General features: G+C 44.5%; 1 protein-coding gene across 3 annotated transcripts in view; it reads left to right on the top strand.

Moving 5' to 3' along the window:
* The window catches only part of BTD (biotinidase), a 44923-nt gene extending 27371 nt beyond the window's left edge, over nt 1–17552 (top strand). For 2 of the 3 annotated variants that reach the window (XM_005545710.5, XM_065539371.2), the window contains exons 2-4: nt 6647–6911; nt 13811–13960; nt 16050–17552. In XM_005545710.5, the coding sequence (XP_005545767.3) occupies nt 6647–6911; nt 13811–13960; nt 16050–17222 (1588 nt within the window). In that variant the 3' untranslated portion in view covers nt 17223–17552. Of the gene's footprint in view, nt 1–6646; nt 6912–7994; nt 8214–13810; nt 13961–16049 lie in introns of those variants that run through there. The other variant, XM_045385166.3, reaches the window with a different exon arrangement.
* Nucleotides 17553–19617: the final 2065 nt, after the last annotated feature.

The following is a 19617-nucleotide window of genomic DNA, read 5'->3' as shown; positions in this document are numbered from 1 at the left end:
GACCACTCAGGATTTCCTTTAACTTTCCTGCAAACTCAAATATGCATTTAAAAATAATCTGTTCCATTTTTGCAGGATATGGTTGAAAGATATTTCAGATTATCTAGTCTACCATATTGCCCCCCACCTTTTTTAAAATCAGGAACTTTAAGCAAAAACCAATAACAACCGGGTTCTTCAATGGTATTCCTGCCATGGCTAAGACAAGCACTGAGTCCTTTAACTGACCTGCATCAAGTTGCTTAGGGAGATTTTTCCCTCTAGTTTGAGTGTTTAATGCTTTCTTTGCTGCTTATTTTCACTCAATATGGTAGAAACACTTTGAAATCTGCCCAAATTCCATCAGCCCTATTGGAGAGGCACCTGAGAAATGAAGATGATGTTTCTGACTCATATCTTTCTTTGACATAAGGCAAAGATAGGAGTCAGAATAGAGGATATACATTCCTTTATCTTCTCCTCAAGTGCTTCTCCAAGTGTGACTCAGACCAGGAGCATCAGCATCACCTGGGAATTTGCCATAAAATGCAGATTCTCAGACCCTATTCCATACCTACTCAATCAAAACTTTCAGGCATGGGCTCCAGAGATCTGTGTGTTCAAGTCCTCGGGTGACTCTGATGGCATGCTCACATTTGAGACCCTCTGCTCTGGTCTGATCACCCAGAATCTCCCTTGGGAGAGCTACCTTGAAATTTCTGCTTACTTCCCCCACAGCATATTGAAGACTCTGCAGTGGTTGTTTTGTTTTGTTTTGTTTTGAGACAGAGTCTCACTCTGTCGCCCAGGCTGGAGTGCAATGGTGCGATCTAGGCTCACTGCAACCTCCACCTCCCGGGTTCAAGCGATTCTCCTGCCTCAGCCTCCTGAGTAGCTGGGATTACAGGCACGTGCCACCACGCCCATCTAACTTTTTGTATTTTTAGTACAGACAGGGTTTCACCTCCGCAGTGGTCGTTAAAGCTTGACCACTAAATTGCCCTGGTTCTTCAGCATGCACTAGGCAGGCTGGACCAGAAGCCGGGAGACCTGGCTCCCAGTCTTATTCTCATTACTAACCAGTCCTGGAGTTTTCCCTCACCATGAAAATGGGATATTTACCATCTGCTTTCTCTGCTTTGTGTTGCAGGAAGATAAAAAAATAATAATAATGGATATTCAAACGGCTTATGTTGCATGTAAAATGCAATGTGGCATTGATTGTAGATCCCTTAATTCAGACAGATTTCCCCAGGCAGACGCTGTGTGTCACAGGGGAATGGACAGCATCACTTTTTACATCCAGTCATATTCTATGAAATTGCAACGAATTCGAACTTGTGACTATAAAAGATGCCATTGTGGGAGTGTGGTGAATAAAAAACAGCTTTCATGAAACTCAAATCTTGAAAATCAATGCTTTCTGGGTCTTCTTTAACTGTAAAAGAGATAGATTAAGTATTAGAAATGGAGAAGGAAAGGAGGGAAAAAGCCATCCATTTACTGCTTAAGAATGTCTCTGCTATCGCGATACCTAAGGTCACATGCGTAGCCACTTGGGTTAATGATACTCAGTTTGTCCACAGAGTGGCAGTAGCAACTGTCTGAGAATCCGTCTCCGCTGGGGTTCCTTCTGTCTACAGAAAGTGAAAGACAGACTGTTATTCAAATTCCACATGCAAAAAAAGCCTTCTTACATTAAATACCTAGGTATTTCAGGACGAAGTTTTATTTGACTTAAATTGTGAAGGCAGTTTCTCATTTGAGGAAAAGAAAGATAACATGTTTCGGTTGAAATGTCAAGATCCTTTGATTGCACATTTAGTTTCCTAGGATAAATTATTCTAGCCAGTGGAGCAGAAACTGGCTAATCAAAGGAACAGTGCACAGTTACACTTCTGTATATCATTCTCTTTTTTGAAAATAACAGCTGGAATTTTTTAAAAAGTGAAATTACAATTTACCACCTCAACTCAGAGGACATATTAGCTTGATAACTTATTCACGGTTGCTGGTGAGTTCAGGCTTAAATATCAGCTGCCACTCACAAGTGTTTACACTTGACCTTTCCGAATGAGACATCAAACGTCTTGGTAGTGGGTGGGTTTAAACAAAGCTGCCCACGCGAGAACCATTGTGGAGCTTCTTGTTCCGGGGCCAGTCACGGACAAGCTCATGACCAGCACGCTCAGATGCGACAATCAGATAACAAGAAGCAAGAGAAGATTTTCTGGGAAATAAAAGATCATTTTTGTGATTTCTTTAAATTCAGATCATATTAATTAGGTGGAGATAGACATTATTTCTCCTGTTTATGTAAAATAATTTAGACAATGAAGTCACAAAATTCATGAGAATAATTTAAAAACTGTTGGAACTTCCCAATGTTTTTCTTGGCATTCAGTCACTACACATAGAAATGTATACTATGCCGACTCCTAATGACTTAGCAGGTCCCTCAGGCTTTGTTCCACAGGATGTGACATTTCCTCTGCCAACTTTTCCTGCCTCCTTTCCCAATCATAGGACTGCTGTTCTCCCTGACAAGTAAAGAATGACAAGAACTTTTATTTAAAAAGATGTTTTATGTATCTTTAAAATATTTTTAATGTATATATCTGCCTCTGAAATTATTAAGAATGGCTTAATAATAATCCCTTTCATCTTATTGCAGAAGACACTATTGTAATAGCATGACTAGGAAGGAAACATAGCTAATTATTAAGATGAATCATTTAGCAAGGTGGGGAAAAATCCCTTGTGTGTAAAAATATCTAGTGATTGACATGTTACCAAATTTATACAAAATAAATTTCCATGTAATTGAGACTGATTTTTCCTCTTAGATGGAAAGAACCTTCCTGATCAGGAGTGGTGTTGGGGGAATGTTTTCCTTATGAAATGAGAAACAGAGCTTCTGTAGGGCCATCTGAGATCAGGATGCTTGCTTCAAGATACCACTCTGCCGCTCTCCCCACCTGCCAAGTGTTTCCTGTCTCGCGGCTGCTTCCTATTGGCTTATTGTAAGGATTTTGACTTCTATGCTGCATGAACCGGGGAGTCACTGGAAGAGTTTCAGAGGTGCACCTTGGTAGACTCACGCTTTCTCTGGATCTCATTGGCTGCTCTTATGAGTCCAGAATGGAAGAGGATGAGGACAAATGCAGGGGGATGTTAGGAGACCACTGGGCAGGTCCCTGTCATTTCTCTCTCTGTGATTCCTTTTGCTGCCACTTTCTCCTTGTCCCCTTGGCTCCAGCCCCCTGTCGTCCTTGCTGTTTCTTGCACCTGTGAGGCATGTTCCTGCCTCAGGCTCTCTGCCTGCTGTGCTGTCACTCCGCAGACCCACGTGACTTCCTCCTGAAGCCCCTTCAGGCCTCTGTTCAAACATCACCCTCTCATCGAGGCCTTCCTTGACCACACTGCTTAAAATTGTCCCCCTCGCTTCACCTTACCACCTTCACTGCCTCATTTCTCCTTTGCACTTACTCACCATCTGACATGGTTATCCAGAGCACGGGCCCCACGAGGAAGGGTCTGTCTTGTCCACTGCTGGACCCCTGACACCTACCCCTGGGGCTGGCCCACAGTTGGGAATTGCATGGCTGTCTGAAGCCAACACCCTCCTGGTTCTGTTGTTCCCTGGAAGTGGGGTTCAGTGTACCCCACGAACCAAGGCCCTCATCTCAGAGGGCATGCACATGGTCGCCGCCTCAACTGTGCATTCACACTGGGCCCTTCCTGCAGTTTACTCTCCTATGTCAGATGCCCTTCAATGAAAGCAAGTACATTGCCACCATGTCACACCTCTAGTTACCATTTTCTTTATGGTCCAGGTCCTGACCAGCTCTAAAGATGGGCCAGCTGCTGTATTTCCAAGAACCCCATGACTTCCAGGGCCCCTTGTTCCCAGGGAAGCCCCACACCCCAGTCGTCCTGTGCATAACCTCATGGGCCAGCACCTGGTAGCTGCTGGAAGGCTGGGCCCCTCCAGTCCTACCTCTAGTCCTGCCACTTTACAACTGAGCACCTCCCGTTGCAGCCTGCTGAGTCCTTCAGAGTCCTTGCCGCTGGCCCTGTTTACTTTTTTCTGAGAAGGTATCTGTGATGCCAAAGAGAGAAAAGCAGCATTTGCTAATTTGGATAAAATGTTTCCTTGGGAAGGGCAAATTGATGTTCAGTTGTCCCTCAGTATCTGTTGGGACTGGTTCCAGGACCCCTGTGGATACCAAAACCCTCAGATGCTCAAGTTCCTTATATCAAATAGTGTAGAATTTACGTATAAACACTTCCTCCTGTACACTTCAAATCATCTCTAGATCCCTTACACTACCTAATACAATCTAAATGCTATATAAATAATTGTTGTACTGTATTTTTTAAATTGCTTTTTTTTTTATTGTTGTGCTATTATTTTATTGGACTCCCCTCTCCCCCTCCTGCCCCAGTAATTTCAATCCAAGGTTGGTAGAATCCATGGATGCAGAAACAATGGATACTGAGGGCCGGCTGACTAGACCTATTTTTGTTGTAATTACTCATTCTCTTCTACCTCATTAAGCTTGGTTCTTTCAAGCATGAATACCTGGTTGAATCTGCATAACCTCTTATTATCGACCTGCCTTTGTTCACACACAAATGATTGCTGCTTAGAGCTCTCCTACTAGGCTCCTTTGGTAAAATAAATTTTATTTTCTCAAGATAGAAAGAAATGTGATACCTTGCAGGTTCTGTGGTTTCCTTGTTTTGCTGGATTGCAAGTTCTTCAGGCTTAAACAAATACTCTGTACCCCAACATCGGTAGTACCCAGCTCTCAGCTGAGAAAGAGATGTAATTAATGTGAATGCCACTCTTGGCCCCAGGCACTCCTGACCTGCCTCCACTGGGGACTGGTTCATACCCTCCTCTCCTGGCCTCAGTTTCCACACCTCTTAGTGAGGCCTTTACCTTATACTTCAGAAATATTGTCAGTATGACTTTGAAGATGAAAGTTCGCCCCAAAAACCGCTCTCTGTTATCACTGTGAAACCAGAGATGGAATGGAAAAATGGATTTCTGAGACATTTTAAATTATTCCTTGCTTGTCTTTAGAGGCAAAATTCAGATAAGAAAGCTTATCAATTATACTTTTGTTTCTACTCAAAAACTCATGACTACTCACTCAAAAGCTCCTTGTTCTTATCTTAAAACATTGTTTACAGTGTCCCAGATGAATGGCAACAAATCCTGGGGTTTGCTGTTTGGATGGTACATTTATTCCCTGGGGAAAGAAGTAACAGTTTGAGATGGAGCAGGGTTGGGGTGGGAGAATACTTCTCATTCTGAGGAATATCTAATTTTGCCAAGATGAGCATTCCTGGTTCTTAGTCTATTGATGAAAATAACTGGTTTGTTTCTGGAACTTTTGACAAAAAAATAAATAAATTTGTAGCTGAGGGAGTTTGGTTTTAAAATGCAAACACAGGAGTTATGAGTCAAGACTTGGACAGGGTGTCATTTTCTTTTTAAAGGGCAGCAGTATGATTCTTGGATTTGTCTTTGTTATCTTGACTTTTAATCCAGATTCCTGGGCAGTTGGTCAGCCCCAGGACATCTCCAGGGGCAGGTGGCCTGGCTTTGGCACACTACCCAGTAAATCTCTGCCTGAGAGGATGCTTCAGCTGGGAGGCCAGCCTGATTTTTAAAGGCAGAATTGGACTATTTACTCTCAAACACTCAGTAACACACACTGTTTAGAAAGAAACATTCCTATTCTGGGAGGTAGGAGGAGACACACAGAAGTGTCATTTACTTCTAGTCTTTTCTGGTAGAAGCTATGAAACTGAGTTTACTTTCTGGAAATTTGTAGTTTATTTTCTAGAAAATTGCATTTTATCACTGCAAAAAGGATTTTATTTCCAAATGAGTAGGCTTTTGAGCAAGAGTTTTGGAGTCACAGAGACGGAGTTAAGAAAGTGACAATGTGCAGTGGCGATTCTCAAGTTCAAGGAGGAAAAATAACATGCTTTTATTGGGAGACTTTGCTTGTCTATAAAAGAAAGGAGCTATTGGCATTTATGTAGAAGTCAGCAGTTTCTTGGCACCAAATAAATAATTTTGTTGTGAATCGAGGGAGAATTATCCATAGTATTTTTTACTAACCAAAGAAATGCAAGGAGAATTGTAATTCATCAGGTTTTGATGGTCAGGAAAGTCAAGCTGTGTTATTAGGGTCATGACAATCACAGACATTACGGATGGCTGACCTGTCGTGTGTTTGTGTGGATAGAGGGCAGAGGGTGGAGTGTGAAATATATCACAGAATTATGTCAAATAATCTGGATAATTACTATTGCTTAAAATTGAAGTGCACAGCTAGAAAAGTGGGTAGTGATGCACTACGGTCTTGCTGAACACTGGGTAAGAAAATCATGGCAAACGTTGAGTCTGTTTTGGAAATGTTCTAAAACCAGACTATTAACACAGTGAGCCATTTTAAATGTGGCTTGCTACGTGTTTGGAGAGAAACACATACTCTTTTATTAGGAACATGAAACAAACTCTTTGAGCCGCAGTATCACTGCGAGTGAGTTTAATTGCTGGGATTAATAAATCACAGCTGCGAACGTTAAATTCTTGGCAGGATTCTTTATTCAGCTGTTTTCCCCTTGCCCCATTACATTCCAGATTTATGGTCTGCATTATGTCTGGAGCCAGAAGTAAGCTTGCTCTTTTCCTCTGCGGCTGTTACGTGGTTGCCCTGGGAGCCCACACCGGGGAGGAGAGCGTGGCTGAACATCACGAGGCTGAATATTACGTGGCTGCCGTGTACGAGCATCCATCCATCTTGAGTCCGAACCCTCTGGCTCTCATCAGCCGCCAGGAGGCCTTGGAGCTCATGAACCAGAACCTTGACATCTATGAACAGCAAGTGATGACTGCAACCCAAAAGGCAAGAATGCTTCTCAGAACCTGAGTTTCTCTCGTAGAACAGAGCAAATTGCTCTTTATCCCTTGAGTAAATCCCTTTACCCCTTGGGTAATCCTAGGCTTCCTACCAGCCTCTGAAAAATCATCCAACGACTGGGTGCGGTGGCTCACGCCTGTAATCCCAGCACTTTGGGAGGCGGAGGCGGGCGGATCACGAGGTCAGGAGATCGAGACCATCCTGGCTAACACGGTGAAACCCTGTCTCTACTAAAAATACAAAACATTAGCCGGGCGAGGTGGCGGGCGCCTGTAGTCCCAACTACACGGGAGGCTGAGGCAGGAGAATGGCGTGAACCCGCGAGGCGGAGCTTGCAGTGAGTCGAGACTGCGCCACTGCACTCCAGCCTGGGCGACTGAGCGAGACTCCGTCTCAAAACAAAAACAAAAACAAAACCAATCATCCAGCTAGTTAACCTGAGTTGAATTAGTCAGTTGGATTAGGAGCCTTACCCCTCAGAGAGTGGTCCGTGGACTGGCAGCATCAGCATCCCCTGGGAGCTTGTTAGAAATGTAGAATCCTTTGGGAGGCCGAGACGGGCGGATCACGAAGTCGGGAGATCGAGACCATCTGGCTAACACGGTGAAACCCCGTCTCTATTAAAAAATACAAAAAACTAGCCGGGCGCGGTGGTGGGCGCCTGTAGTCCCAGCTACTCGGGAGGCTGAGGCAGGAGGATGGCGTGAACCCGGGAGGCGGAGCTTGCAGTGAGTCGAGACTGCGCCACTGCACTCCAGCCCGGGCTACAGAGCGAGACTCCGCCTCAAAAAAAAAAAAAAAAAAAAAAAAAAAGAAAAGAAAAAGAAATGCAGAATCTTGGAGCGCACCCCAGACCTACCGAATCAGAATGTGCGTTTTAGCGGGATCCCCAGGTGATGCTTTCAAACACGGCAAGTATGAGAAGCCCAGAACTAGATCTCCGGTTCGCAAGTGTGGTTGTACATAAGAATCACCAGACAAGTGGTAAACAGTATGCTGCCTGGGTCCCAGAGAGTCCGTTGTAATTGGTGTGGAAGGGGTGTGGACTGGGCATTGGGATTGTTTTCCGGCTCCCCAGGGCAGTCTAATGTGCAGAAAAATTTGAAGATGACTGGGCGTGACGACCTCTCTGAGTCATTCAAAGCCTCACTGAAGTAGTAAACATCTGCAAGAATGCCTTTTGCTCCCTTCAGACTGTTTGGGGCTCGTTTCCGGTCTCTGTGTCGGACTGTGAACAGTCTGAGATCTTTGCCCAGACAGAACAGACCCCAAGCTGACAAAGGGAAGGTCAGTGCCAGCCTTTGTGAAGGCTTCCTGGTTGACCTGAATTTCTTGCTCCCTCCAGGAAGGGTGGGGACAAAGGAGAGGCCCCTCGGGGGCAAAGAGGGAAATGTGGTGCCAGAGGTTGCCTAAGAAAATGCCCTGCTGGAAAACACAAACCCAAAGGAAGTTTGGGCTGTAACTGGTGCAGGGTGACCAAGCGCAGCTGCTTGAGGAAGCTCTGCTGTGCCTCAACAGGATGTAAACTCATTGTGAGCAACGCTTTCCTGCTCTCTGGGAACGTACAGGGCAGAACCAGCAGGTCCTGCCCTGCCGGCAGGTCCTGCCCCAAACAGTCCCTGCCTTAGAGCAGGGCGGTCAGGATGGCCTGGACAGCCACAGCAATTAAAAAAGTGCTACGTTTTAAAAGTTTAGTCTATAATACATGTACGAAGGCTATGTGTGCGGGGTTGGGGGTGATTTTGGGGGGTATGTATGTGTGTATAACATGATGTTGAAAGGCAACTTGAAGACTTGGTCCAGCTTCTGATGGGTGACACTTCTTTTTTTTCCAACCAAGATCAACTTTTGCAAGGGTGACACTTTTCTTTAGTTCCAACCTGACGTACGGTTTCTCCTTGAACACCTTCAGTGGCTCAGAACTCTGTCTCACAGGCCCATTTGTTCCAATGGTGGGAACTTCTGGACAGATCTTCCTTTCAATGAGCAGCAGTCAGCCTCCCCGTAACTGCCACCACGATTCCGTCCTCACAGCTAAAGGGAGCAGGCCGTGTCCCTTACCGCGGCATGCCATCTTCTCCACCTTTGAGGGCAGCTGTCATGACCCCCAGCATCTGTCCCCCAGGCTATATCCTCAGTCTCTTCCACAGTTCCTTAGGAGACTCAGTTTCCAAACCTTCTACTAAAGACTTCCACGTGTTCTCTGTGCTCAGAACTGTATGTAGCTCTCCCGATTCTAACAAGGGCAGGATGGAGAATTCTCACCTGTCTCATTCCAGATGTTGTCCCCAGCAAACCGCTGGCAGCCACACATCTCACTGTGGGTTATGTATAAGGCACTTGCTGTCAACTAAAACACCTTTTCACACGAGCAGACACACATGCTGCCGTTGCCATCCTGTACTTATAAAGGTGATTGATTTAAGCTGAGGGCAAGACTTCACATTTATGCTGTGAAATTTCATCATTCCAGCCTGTTGGGCTATTCAGGGATCTTTACTGACATCCCAAGTATCAGTTACCTTTACGTCATTCACACATTTGATACACACCTCATTTATGTCTATGCTGAAGTCAGTGTAAAAAAAACCCAGGCTATGCCCTCAGACCTCCTGATGACACTGATCTCCTAGAGGGCAGGCATTCTCTTGATAGAGATGTTTGCCTGCATGGCACTGAGTCCAGCACCTGAAATGTCATCTGCCTCTTGCTTCCCTCCCCTGTCCACCGGACCATTCTGAGACATTTGGCAAATGACACACTGAAACCCAGACTGTGACTGTAGAATTCTCCTGCATTCACCTTTCCATAACCTGCCCCCAAAGGAAGCACTTAACACGGTTTTGTTGAACCCACGCCAGCTGCACAGCATCACTCCGTCTCTATTTGTTTTCCAGGACCAGGATGAAGCTGTTGATATGATCACTTTTAGAATTTACAGATATCTCAGTTCCCATACCTGGTTCTATGTTTTGTGTTGGTTTGTTTTCCAGCAGCACTTTCATTTTTCCTTACACGATGATGTGTTGCTGGGGCCTAATGTTCTCACATAACAGTAGAAAACCGTAATTTGTTGTCCTCTCTTTAAAGAATCGAGAATTGCATACAGAAAAACCTTACATAAATTTAAAAGGATGAATACATTTACAGGAGTAAATGCAAACAACTTTCAACTCAGACAAGTAACAGCCCATGGTGTTCTGGCAAAAAACATCAGCTAACAAAGGAAGCTGGGTCCTAAGTCTTGGACTTTCCAACCCTTACAGACCAGCAGCACAGAAACTACTGGTTCAGGAGCCCTTGCCAGTCTCTAGAGAAATCCCAGAACACGCAACCCTGACACATTAATACCCTGCACGGATCAGAGACTGCTGGCCACGCAGGCTCACCAAGCCGCAGACTTGTCTTCCATAAGCACTTTCTTACCTTAGCCACAAAGTGACCAAGCCACATGTACTGAGGGTTGAAAATCAAAGATATGTACAGGGTATTAAGCAAATCTGGTTATATGTTTTAAAGCAACTTCTAAGACAAATTGATAGCAAGTTTGTGTGAAAGTTTTATATCAAAGTTGTTATAAGAGGTTCCTGAGCAAACCAATTGAAATACAGTCATGCATTGCTTAATGACAGGGATATGTTCTGAAAGGATGCATCGTTAGGCCATTGTGTCATTGTGCATGCCTCATAGCATATACTTACACAAACCTACATGGTAGGGCCTACTATGCACCTGGGCTATATGGTATGGCCCATTGTTCCTAGGTTATAAACCTTTACAGCATGTTACACTGAACACTGTAGAGTTGTAGCAAATGGTAAGCATTTGTGTATGTAAACAGAAAAGGTACAATAAAAATTCAGTACTATAATCTTATGGAACCACCATCACATATGTGGTCTGTCATTGACCAAACTGTCATTATGCAGTGCATGACTATATTTCTGTCTCAGTAGAGGCATTCATAGGGGAAAAACAGAGTCCAGTTTCAAGGTGATTCAGCTGGGCAGTCACTTGGGTTTGTAACCTTCATTCCTCAGAAGGAAGGGGTTCTTGATCTCATTGAGGTCTACCAGAAAGTTGCTGAAGCCATTTATCAGCAATGCAAATTACTTCCTAGATATCCTCATCACATCAGACCCAAAGTTTTGCCCCAGCTCAGGTTTGGTTCCTCTCCTCATTCCTGGTTGATAATAATCTAGTATGTATACATAATTTCAATGTTCTTCTCCGTGAAGAACCATTCGGTGCTCTCAAAGTTTTGTTTTTAATAAAGAAAAATGTCTATCCAACTATAATTTTCAAAAATCTGAAAAGATGACTCATGCAAATATAGAATGAATAAAGCTTTTATTTAATTCATTAATTAAGGAACCAGTAAGATGGTAAAGCTGGTTCAAAGGAAAATTTGAGGAATGGAAATGTGTATATCAGTCAGTCCACTGATTGTTGAAATGAATTTCCTAATAGATGCAAAACTGGGTAATGTCCTATAGGGCAATACAATTGTAATCTTTGAGGTGATCTTTTAAATAACAAAGTCAAACAGTGGTACATTCTGTAGCTAATTAAAGAATAATGGAGTGAGCCTGTTAAACAATACCCTAGTATAATTTGGAAAGCCTGCATCTCCATCTTTGCCTTATTTTTAGGTTTGTGATAATTTTTCTTTACACGTTCATTGCTAAGTGTGCAATGAGATGATACTGTACTGGAAGGAACATACATTGGTATAATATTTCTGGAAAGCAGTTTGGCGGTGTGTGTTAAGAACTTAAAAGTTTAATTTTTAGGCCAGGTGCTGTGGCGTATGCCTGTAATCCCAGCACTTTGGGAGGCCAAAGCGGGCGGATCACTTGAATTCAGGAGTTTGAGACCAGCCTGATGGTCTCAAACCATCTCTACTAAAAATCTCTACTAAAAATACAAAATTTAGCCAGGTGTGGTGGCGCATGTCTGTAATCCCAGCTACTCAGGAGGCTAAGGCACGAGAATTACTTGAACCCAGGAGGCGGAGGTTGCAGTGAGCCGAGATCACAACACTGCACTCCAGCCTGGGCGACAGACCAAGACCGTCTCTCAGAAAACAAAACAAAACTTAAAACTCTAATTTTTATACCCTTTGACCCAGTAATTTCACTTGTAAGACTTTCTTCCAAAGAAATAATCAGAGATGCAATCAGAGATTTGTGTGAAGTATATAATTATGCAATAAGTGTTTTAGGCACACTATGCAGATGGTTACCACAGTTTTCTTTTTATTACAAAAAGTTGGGGACACTTCAAATTCCAATAATAGAGGGTAAACTATGGCGTCCTCTTAAATATGATGTGGCCCTATTACAAATGTATGTTTAAAAGTGTGTGTGTGTGTGTGTGTGTGTGTGTGTGTGTGACTGAGTTTCACTCTATCACCCAGGCTGGAATGCAATGGAGTGATCTCACCTCACCACAACCTCCGCCTCCCAGGTTCCAGTGATTCTCTTGCCTCAGCCTCCCGAGTAGCTGGGATTACAGGTGCACACCACCATGCCTGGCTAATTTTTGTAGTTTTAATAGAGATGGGGTTTCATCATGTTGGCCAGGCTGGTCTCGAACTCCTGAGCTCAGGTGATCTGCCCACCTGGGCCTCCCAAAGTGTTGGGATTACAGGCATGAGCCACCATGCTTGGTCGTATTTTTAAAGGTCGTATTTTTAATGAGGAAAGTCAAGATGTAAAACCATATATTTATTATTATGTCCATTATATACACATATACAGGTATACAGAGAGAGAAAAAATAATGAAAATATCCAAAATATTAACAATAAGTATCTGTTATAGAATTATGATTTTTTCCCCCTGTTTTCCAAATTTTCTACATTTAAAGTTTTGAAGCTTTTATAACCAGGAAAAAAATTTAAAAGTTTGCAATGTATTCCAGAAATAAGTGTCTCAAACTTTGCTAATTTGAATTATTCATGCCTTCTCTGCCTGCCTTCTCCACCTTCCTCCCTGGGGCTGGTGTTCCCGACTTGACATTTTAAACCCTGTAAGTGGAGAGCAGTGGAAGAATGACGCCCCAGCCCTGAGAGCTGAGGGCTGCCCTGTTTGTTTGTATTTTTTTAGCTTGCTGTAAATGTCACAGGGAGCCCCAGGCCATCACAGCCAGGAAGCACAGGATGTTACCAGGTGTGGGAAAAGGCCTTTAGGGTGGCCAGAGTCCCAAAGGGAGCCTCCTAATTCCCAGCTGGGGAATGGAGATTTCAAGTGAGTTCTTGTTTCCAGGCTGAGATCAACACACTTGCGTCTTACCCACTGGCCCAGTGGGTCCTAACCTTGGCTACAAATGAGAATCACCCAGGGGGCCTTTAAACAAACACTGTTGCCAGTATCCCACCCACAGTCAATTAAATCAGACTTCGCAGGGGAGGGCCCCAGCATCAGTGCTTTTCAGGAGTTCCCCACCTGATTTAGATGCACAATGAAAGTTGACAACCACCAGACCGAAGATGCCACATGTGTTAATGGGCCCAGTGTATTCAAGGCCCTGTAGTCAGCCCCATCTCCCCTGGTGCCCTGAGAACTCTAAATCCTTTCTAGCTATTTGCTTGTCAAACTCCTGAGCTTACTTTCATTCCCTCCTTCCCTCACATGACCCCAGGCACAGGTAATGGTTGTTCCTAGAGGACTTTGTCTTTGTTCCTTGGGGATCAGGTGAAGCGAGACAGCATCCCCAAGACTAAGGTCTCTGAGGACAGTAAAGACACTATGTCTGTGCCTCCGGTTCCGGTACAGAGTAGCTTCGTGATGGTTGCCGAGTGAATGAACAGAAGAATGAACGAATGCAGCGGTCTTCCCATCGTCTCATAACAGACTATTCTTCGATGTTTTCCTTTTCAGGGTGTACAGATTATAGTGTTTCCAGAAGATGGCATTCATGGATTCAACTTTACAAGAACATCCATTTATCCATTTTTGGACTTCATGCCGTCTCCCCAGGTGGTCGGGTGGAACCCATGCCTGGAGCCTCGCCGTTTCAATGACACGGAGGTGATTTTGGCCTTTTTCCTCCATAGGCTGAGGGTACACAGAGATGAACTAAGTCAGGGACCAGAAGCTATGACATGTTAACTGAGATCAAAAGGAGCCCTTAGGATCCCAAAAATCCAACCCAGACTCCCAAAGATCCACGTGCCACATGTTCATTCCATTAAAGAATGTCTGACGTTACAAGGCACTTATTCATCTACGGATCTTTCCATTTATTAATTATCTTATTCATCTACGGATCTTTCCATTTATTAATTATACAAGAAATACAGGAATGTATACTTAAGCCAAACCAAAACAAACCAAAAGTTAAAAAAGAAAAGTTCATCTTCACCACAGCCTGCCCCTCGTCCTATGCCCTTGCTTAGAGAAACTGCCATCAACAATTTGATGTGCATTCAGCTGTATTCTTTTCCATGCATTTCATAGTTATTGACATCCTCTTTTTTTGTTTGTTTGTTTGTTTTTGTTTTTGTTTTTTTTTTTTGAGACAGTCTTGCTCTGTCCCCGAGGCTGGAGTGGCGCAATCTTGGCTCACTGCAAGCTCCGCCTCCCAGGTTCACACCATTCTCCTGCCTCAACCTCCCGAGTAGCTGGGACTACAGGTGCCTGCCACCACGCCCAGCTAATTTTTTTTTTTTTTTTTGTATTTTAGTAGAGACGGGATTTCACCGTGTTAGCCAGGATGGTCTCAATCTCCTGACCTCGTGATCCATCCACCTCGGCCTTACAAAGTGCTGGGATTACAGGCGTGAGCCACCGCACCCGGCCTTGACATCCTCTTTTTAAGCGTACTATATGCTTATTCACTTTTAAATGTTTGCTATTATATTTTTGTAAACATGTTCAAGTTTTTCTGTAAAATAAAATTTTTAGAAATGAAATCCCTCAGGCCAGGTACGGTGACTCACTCCTGTAATCCCAGCACTTTGGGAGGCTAAAGTGGGCAGATCACCTGAGGCTGGGAGTTTGCGATCAGCCTGACCAACATAGAGAAACCCCATCTCTACTAAAAATACAAAATTAGCCAGGGGTGGTGGTGCATGCCTGCAATCCAGCTACTCAGGAGGCTGAGGTAGGAGAATCACTTGAACCCAGGAGGCAGGGGTTGCGGTGAGCCAAGATCGCGCCCCTGTACTCCAGCCTGGGCAACAGGAGCAAAACTCCGCCTCAAAAAAAAATGGAATCCCTCAAAGGATATATACATTTTTAAATGATATTAAAGAGTACCAAATTTCCCCTTAAAAACTTTGATTTCACTTTACAACCCCAGTAATACAGTATGAGTGCCTCTTTTTTCATCCTTTGGTCAATGCAAGATAGAATAATCTTTTGATCCTGGGCACGTTGGTTCACATCTGTAATCCCAGCATTTTAGGAGGCCGAGGCTGGCGGATAGGTTGAGCTTATGAGTTCGAGACCTGCCTGGCCAACATGGTGAAACCTCGTCTCTACAAAAAATACAAAAATTAGCTGGATGTGGTGATGCATGCCTGTAGTCCCAGCCACTCGGGGGGCTGAGGTGGGAGGATGGCTTGAGCCTGGGAGGCAGAGGTTGCAGTGAGCCAAGACTGTGCCACTGCACTCCAGCCTGGGCAACAGAGCCAGACCCTGCCTCAAAAAAAAAAAAAGAAAAGAAAAAGAATAATCTTTTGAATTGTTGCCAGTCTTATGCAGGTGAGAAATGATAGCTATCTCGTTGCTTTAGTTTGCATTTCTCTCTCACTAATGAGACTGAGCATGTTTTGAGATGTTTGCAGGCCATTTTTCTTTGTTCTTCTGTGAATCACCTATCTATATCCTTTGCACATTTTCAGTAGTGATTGCTTTTTTCTTATTGATATACGATAGCTGTTTATTATGGATACAATATAAGTAGTTTTGTATTTAAAAATTGTGAGAGCCAAGTACAATGGTGCACACCTGTAGTCCCAGCTTCTTAGGAGGCTGAGACGAGAGGATTGCTTGAGGCCAAGAGTTTGAGTCCAGCCTGGGCAATATAACAAGACCCTGTCTCTTGAAAAAAAAATAAAAGAAGCAAAAGGAAGGATTTTAAAAGCTCATGTATTGATACCTTTTTTTCCTCTAGGTGCTCCAGCGCCTGAGTTGTATGGCCATCAAGGGAGATATGTTCTTGGTGGCCAATCTTGGGACAAAGCAGCCTTGTCATAGCAGTGACCCAGGGTGCCCAAATGATGGGAGATACCAGTTCAACACAAATGTCGTGTTCAGCAATAAGGGAACCCTTGTTGACCGCTACCGTAAACACAACCTGTACTTTGAGGCAGCGTTTGATGTTCCTCTTAACGTGGATCACATCACCTTTGATACCCCCTTTGCTGGCAGGTTTGGCATCTTCACGTGCTTTGATATATTGTTCTTTGACCCTGCCGTCAGACTCCTCAGAGACTACAAGGTGAAGCATGTTGTGTACCCGACTGCCTGGATGAACCAGCTCCCACTCTTGGCAGCAATTGAGATTCAGAAAGCTTTTGCTGTTGCCTTTGGCATCAACGTTCTGGCAGCTAATGTCCACCACCCAGTTCTGGGGATGACAGGGAGTGGCATACACACCCCTCTGGAGTCCTTTTGGTACCATGACATGGAGAATCCCGAAAGTCACCTTATAATTGCCCAGGTGGCCAAAAATCCAGTGGGTCTCATTGGTGCAGAGAATGCAACAGGCGAAACGGACCCATCCCATAGTAAGTTTTTAAAAATTTTGTCAGGCGATCCGTACTGTGAGAAGGATGCTCAGGAAGTCCACTGTGATGAAGCCACCAAGTGGAACATGAATGCTCCTCCCACATTTCACTCTGAGATGATGTATGACAATTTCACCCTGGTCCCTGTCTGGGGAAAGGAAGGCTATCTCCACGTCTGTTCAAATGGCCTCTGCTGTTATTTACTTTACGAGAGGCCCACCTTATCCGAAGAGCTGTATGCCCTGGGGGTCTTTGATGGGCTTCACACAGTACATGGCACTTACTACATCCAAGTGTGTGCCTTGGTCAGGTGTGGGGGTCTTGGCTTCGGCACCTGTGGACAGGAGATCACAGAGGCCACAGGGATATTCGAGTTTCACCTGTGGGGCAACTTCAGTACTTCCTATATCTTTCCTTTGTTTCTGACCTCGGGGATGACCCTAGAAGTCCCTGACCAGCTTGGCTGGGAGAAGGACCACTATTTCCTGAGGAGGAGTGGGCTGTCCTCCGGGCTGGTGACGGCAGCTCTCTATGGGCGCTTGTATGAGAGGGACTAGGAAAAGTATGTGGTCTGTGGGGCGGACTCTGGCCATCATGGTGACAGCCTTGCACTTCCACAGGCTACAAGCCCTGGGACCACCTTTCTGCCTTAAGGGCAGGAGCCCACTGCTGTGGCACCAGATTCCACCCTGGGGACTGTGGAACAAGTAGGAGAGGCAGATTCCCTCAGTGTCTTCCTCTTAAACCTCAATCATCGAGACATTAGCTGGTATTTTCTATTCACATTTATCTTTTTCAAGCCACATCTTCCTCTAACAAATCTCTCAGTATGCAATTGGTCTCAAGCTAAAACAAAAATAAATGTCAGTTTCTATTTTACACATCCACAAGGTAGTGGCTTGGGTTTTTGTTGTTGTTGTTGTTGTTGTTTTTAATCTTGTTGATCAAGTGACTTACCCAGGACATGTAAATATTTCATAAGCCTTAAACATTTTCTGAGGTAAGAAACAAGCTCTCAAAGCAAAAGCTCGATTAGAAATGGCCCCTGTGGGGAACTTTCCCATTCTGGCCAACCGGAACTCTATCCAGATGAAATGGCAATGCTAGCTCCACCGGCAGCGTCAGAAATGTAGACCTTAAAGCGGCTTTTAAAAATAGAAAAGAAGTGTTCCTCACATCTGCCAGTAATGGAATTTTCTGTCAGTAAATGGAATGTGTAGGCAGGACCTGGAATAACTGGAGAGAGTGCAGCGCTTCGGGGTGAAGGGCGGGTGGGGACTGGAAAATGTTGAGATGGGGGCAGCCATGGGAAGGTATGAGTAATAGAATTCTTTCTGTACAACACAGCTCATCCGGGGATTCCAGGGACCTTAATAAATCACAGTAGCTTTGGGCAAGAGTTGGGCACGTTGCCTGACTGTGCAGGATGGCTTGATGCTGGTATCATTTGATCCGGAGCCCTATAGAGGATCTCCTTGCTTAGCAGCGATGCTTGGCACCCCATAGAGATAAGTTGCAAGGACTACCATGAAGGGCGTGAAGGGTGGCCTACTTTAGTCATGCATGTATTCAATCACCCAGCAGGCACAGAGCAGGAGCTTCCCATGTCAGGAATTCCAGACGCAAAATTACCAGATTGAATATGGTGAAGACATTTTTAGGCCACTGGTTTCTGTGTAATTTGTGTCCAACATTTCACAGCCATTTTAAAAAGGATTTTGACTTCATGCCTAGTAGCTGTTTCAGATCATTTTTTAAGTGCAGAATGGATAATTAGTCTTCAGTGATTTGCCTCTTAAATGTGGCCATTTAGTTTGAACCCCTTTTTCGTTTTTTAAACAGTATGTGCTTAAACATCACACAATTTTATAAAGCAAGAAAAAAAATGAAACGAACTCCCTATTCCCCCCACGGTGTAGGCCTTCAGATCCTTTTCTGGCTTTTAGGCAGGATAATTAACAACATGGATTCTACGGTCAGACTGATGGGGTTTCCATCCATGGCCTCACCATCTACCCCTCACTGGGAGACCTGGGGCCTCAGCTTTTTATTCGTAGAATGCATGTTGAATAAACCATGTGGGAAAAAGCAGAGCCAGCACCAGCCCCTGCTGACTCACTGATCCCTCGAAAAGGTCTGGGATGAGTCAAGTCTTCAGGGAATAAGCAGGAAGGACTTGAAATTCCTGAGCAAGCCCCGGGTTCCCCACGCCCTAGGAAGTCCCTCTGGAAGGGGAGCAGGACCTCTCCCATCAAATGGCAGAGTTCGCTTTCCCGCCCAGTGCAGCTCCCACCAGGCGTGAGCTGGCAGGCCGGAAGTGGCCCCAGATGTGGCTGTCCGCCGCCCACTCTGCTTCTCTGCCTCAAACCCCAGGGAGACAGAAATTCCCTAAAAATGCATATCATTGCTTTATGCCAAGATGATTCAAATAAGCCTGAGAAAGAGAGGCCAGTTCTAAATACAGACTTGGCAGAACTACTTCACCCAGTAAACATCTAAAAAGCACCTGCAAGATCCTAATTCCGCCCTTCTGGGCAGAGTACCACGAACTTTCCCTGAGTTATTTTCTACCAACAATTTAGAATGAATTGCTCGTGAAGTAGAATGAGGGGAAAAGCAAATAATGGTGGTAGAACAAAGTAATTTTTACAATTCAAAGAAGTGGCTGCCAGCTGACAGAACAAAGTAGAGGATGGGAAAATAAATCATTTTCAGGGAAAAAATACACCTATGACTAATGGTTGTGATACGCTTTCGTCGATTGTAGTCCTGAAATGCAGGAAGCAAATGGCAATCTTGACCACAACATGGAGACAGGAAATCAAATGCATTTTTGGCTAAACCAGTCTTGGGGGAAGTAGCTTGGTTTGCGTGGTTTCTCATGTAGGTGCAGCTGTGCTTTTCTGTGGTTTTTCTCACACGGGAAGTGAGAGGCACAGTGAGCTGTATTCA

Source organism: Macaca fascicularis, chromosome 2 (assembly GCF_037993035.2).
Source record: "Macaca fascicularis isolate 582-1 chromosome 2, T2T-MFA8v1.1".
In the NCBI taxonomy this organism is placed as follows: domain Eukaryota; kingdom Metazoa; phylum Chordata; class Mammalia; order Primates; family Cercopithecidae; genus Macaca; species Macaca fascicularis.
Note: the sequence above shows the minus strand (reverse complement) of the source record. Positions and strands in the feature narration are given on the sequence as shown.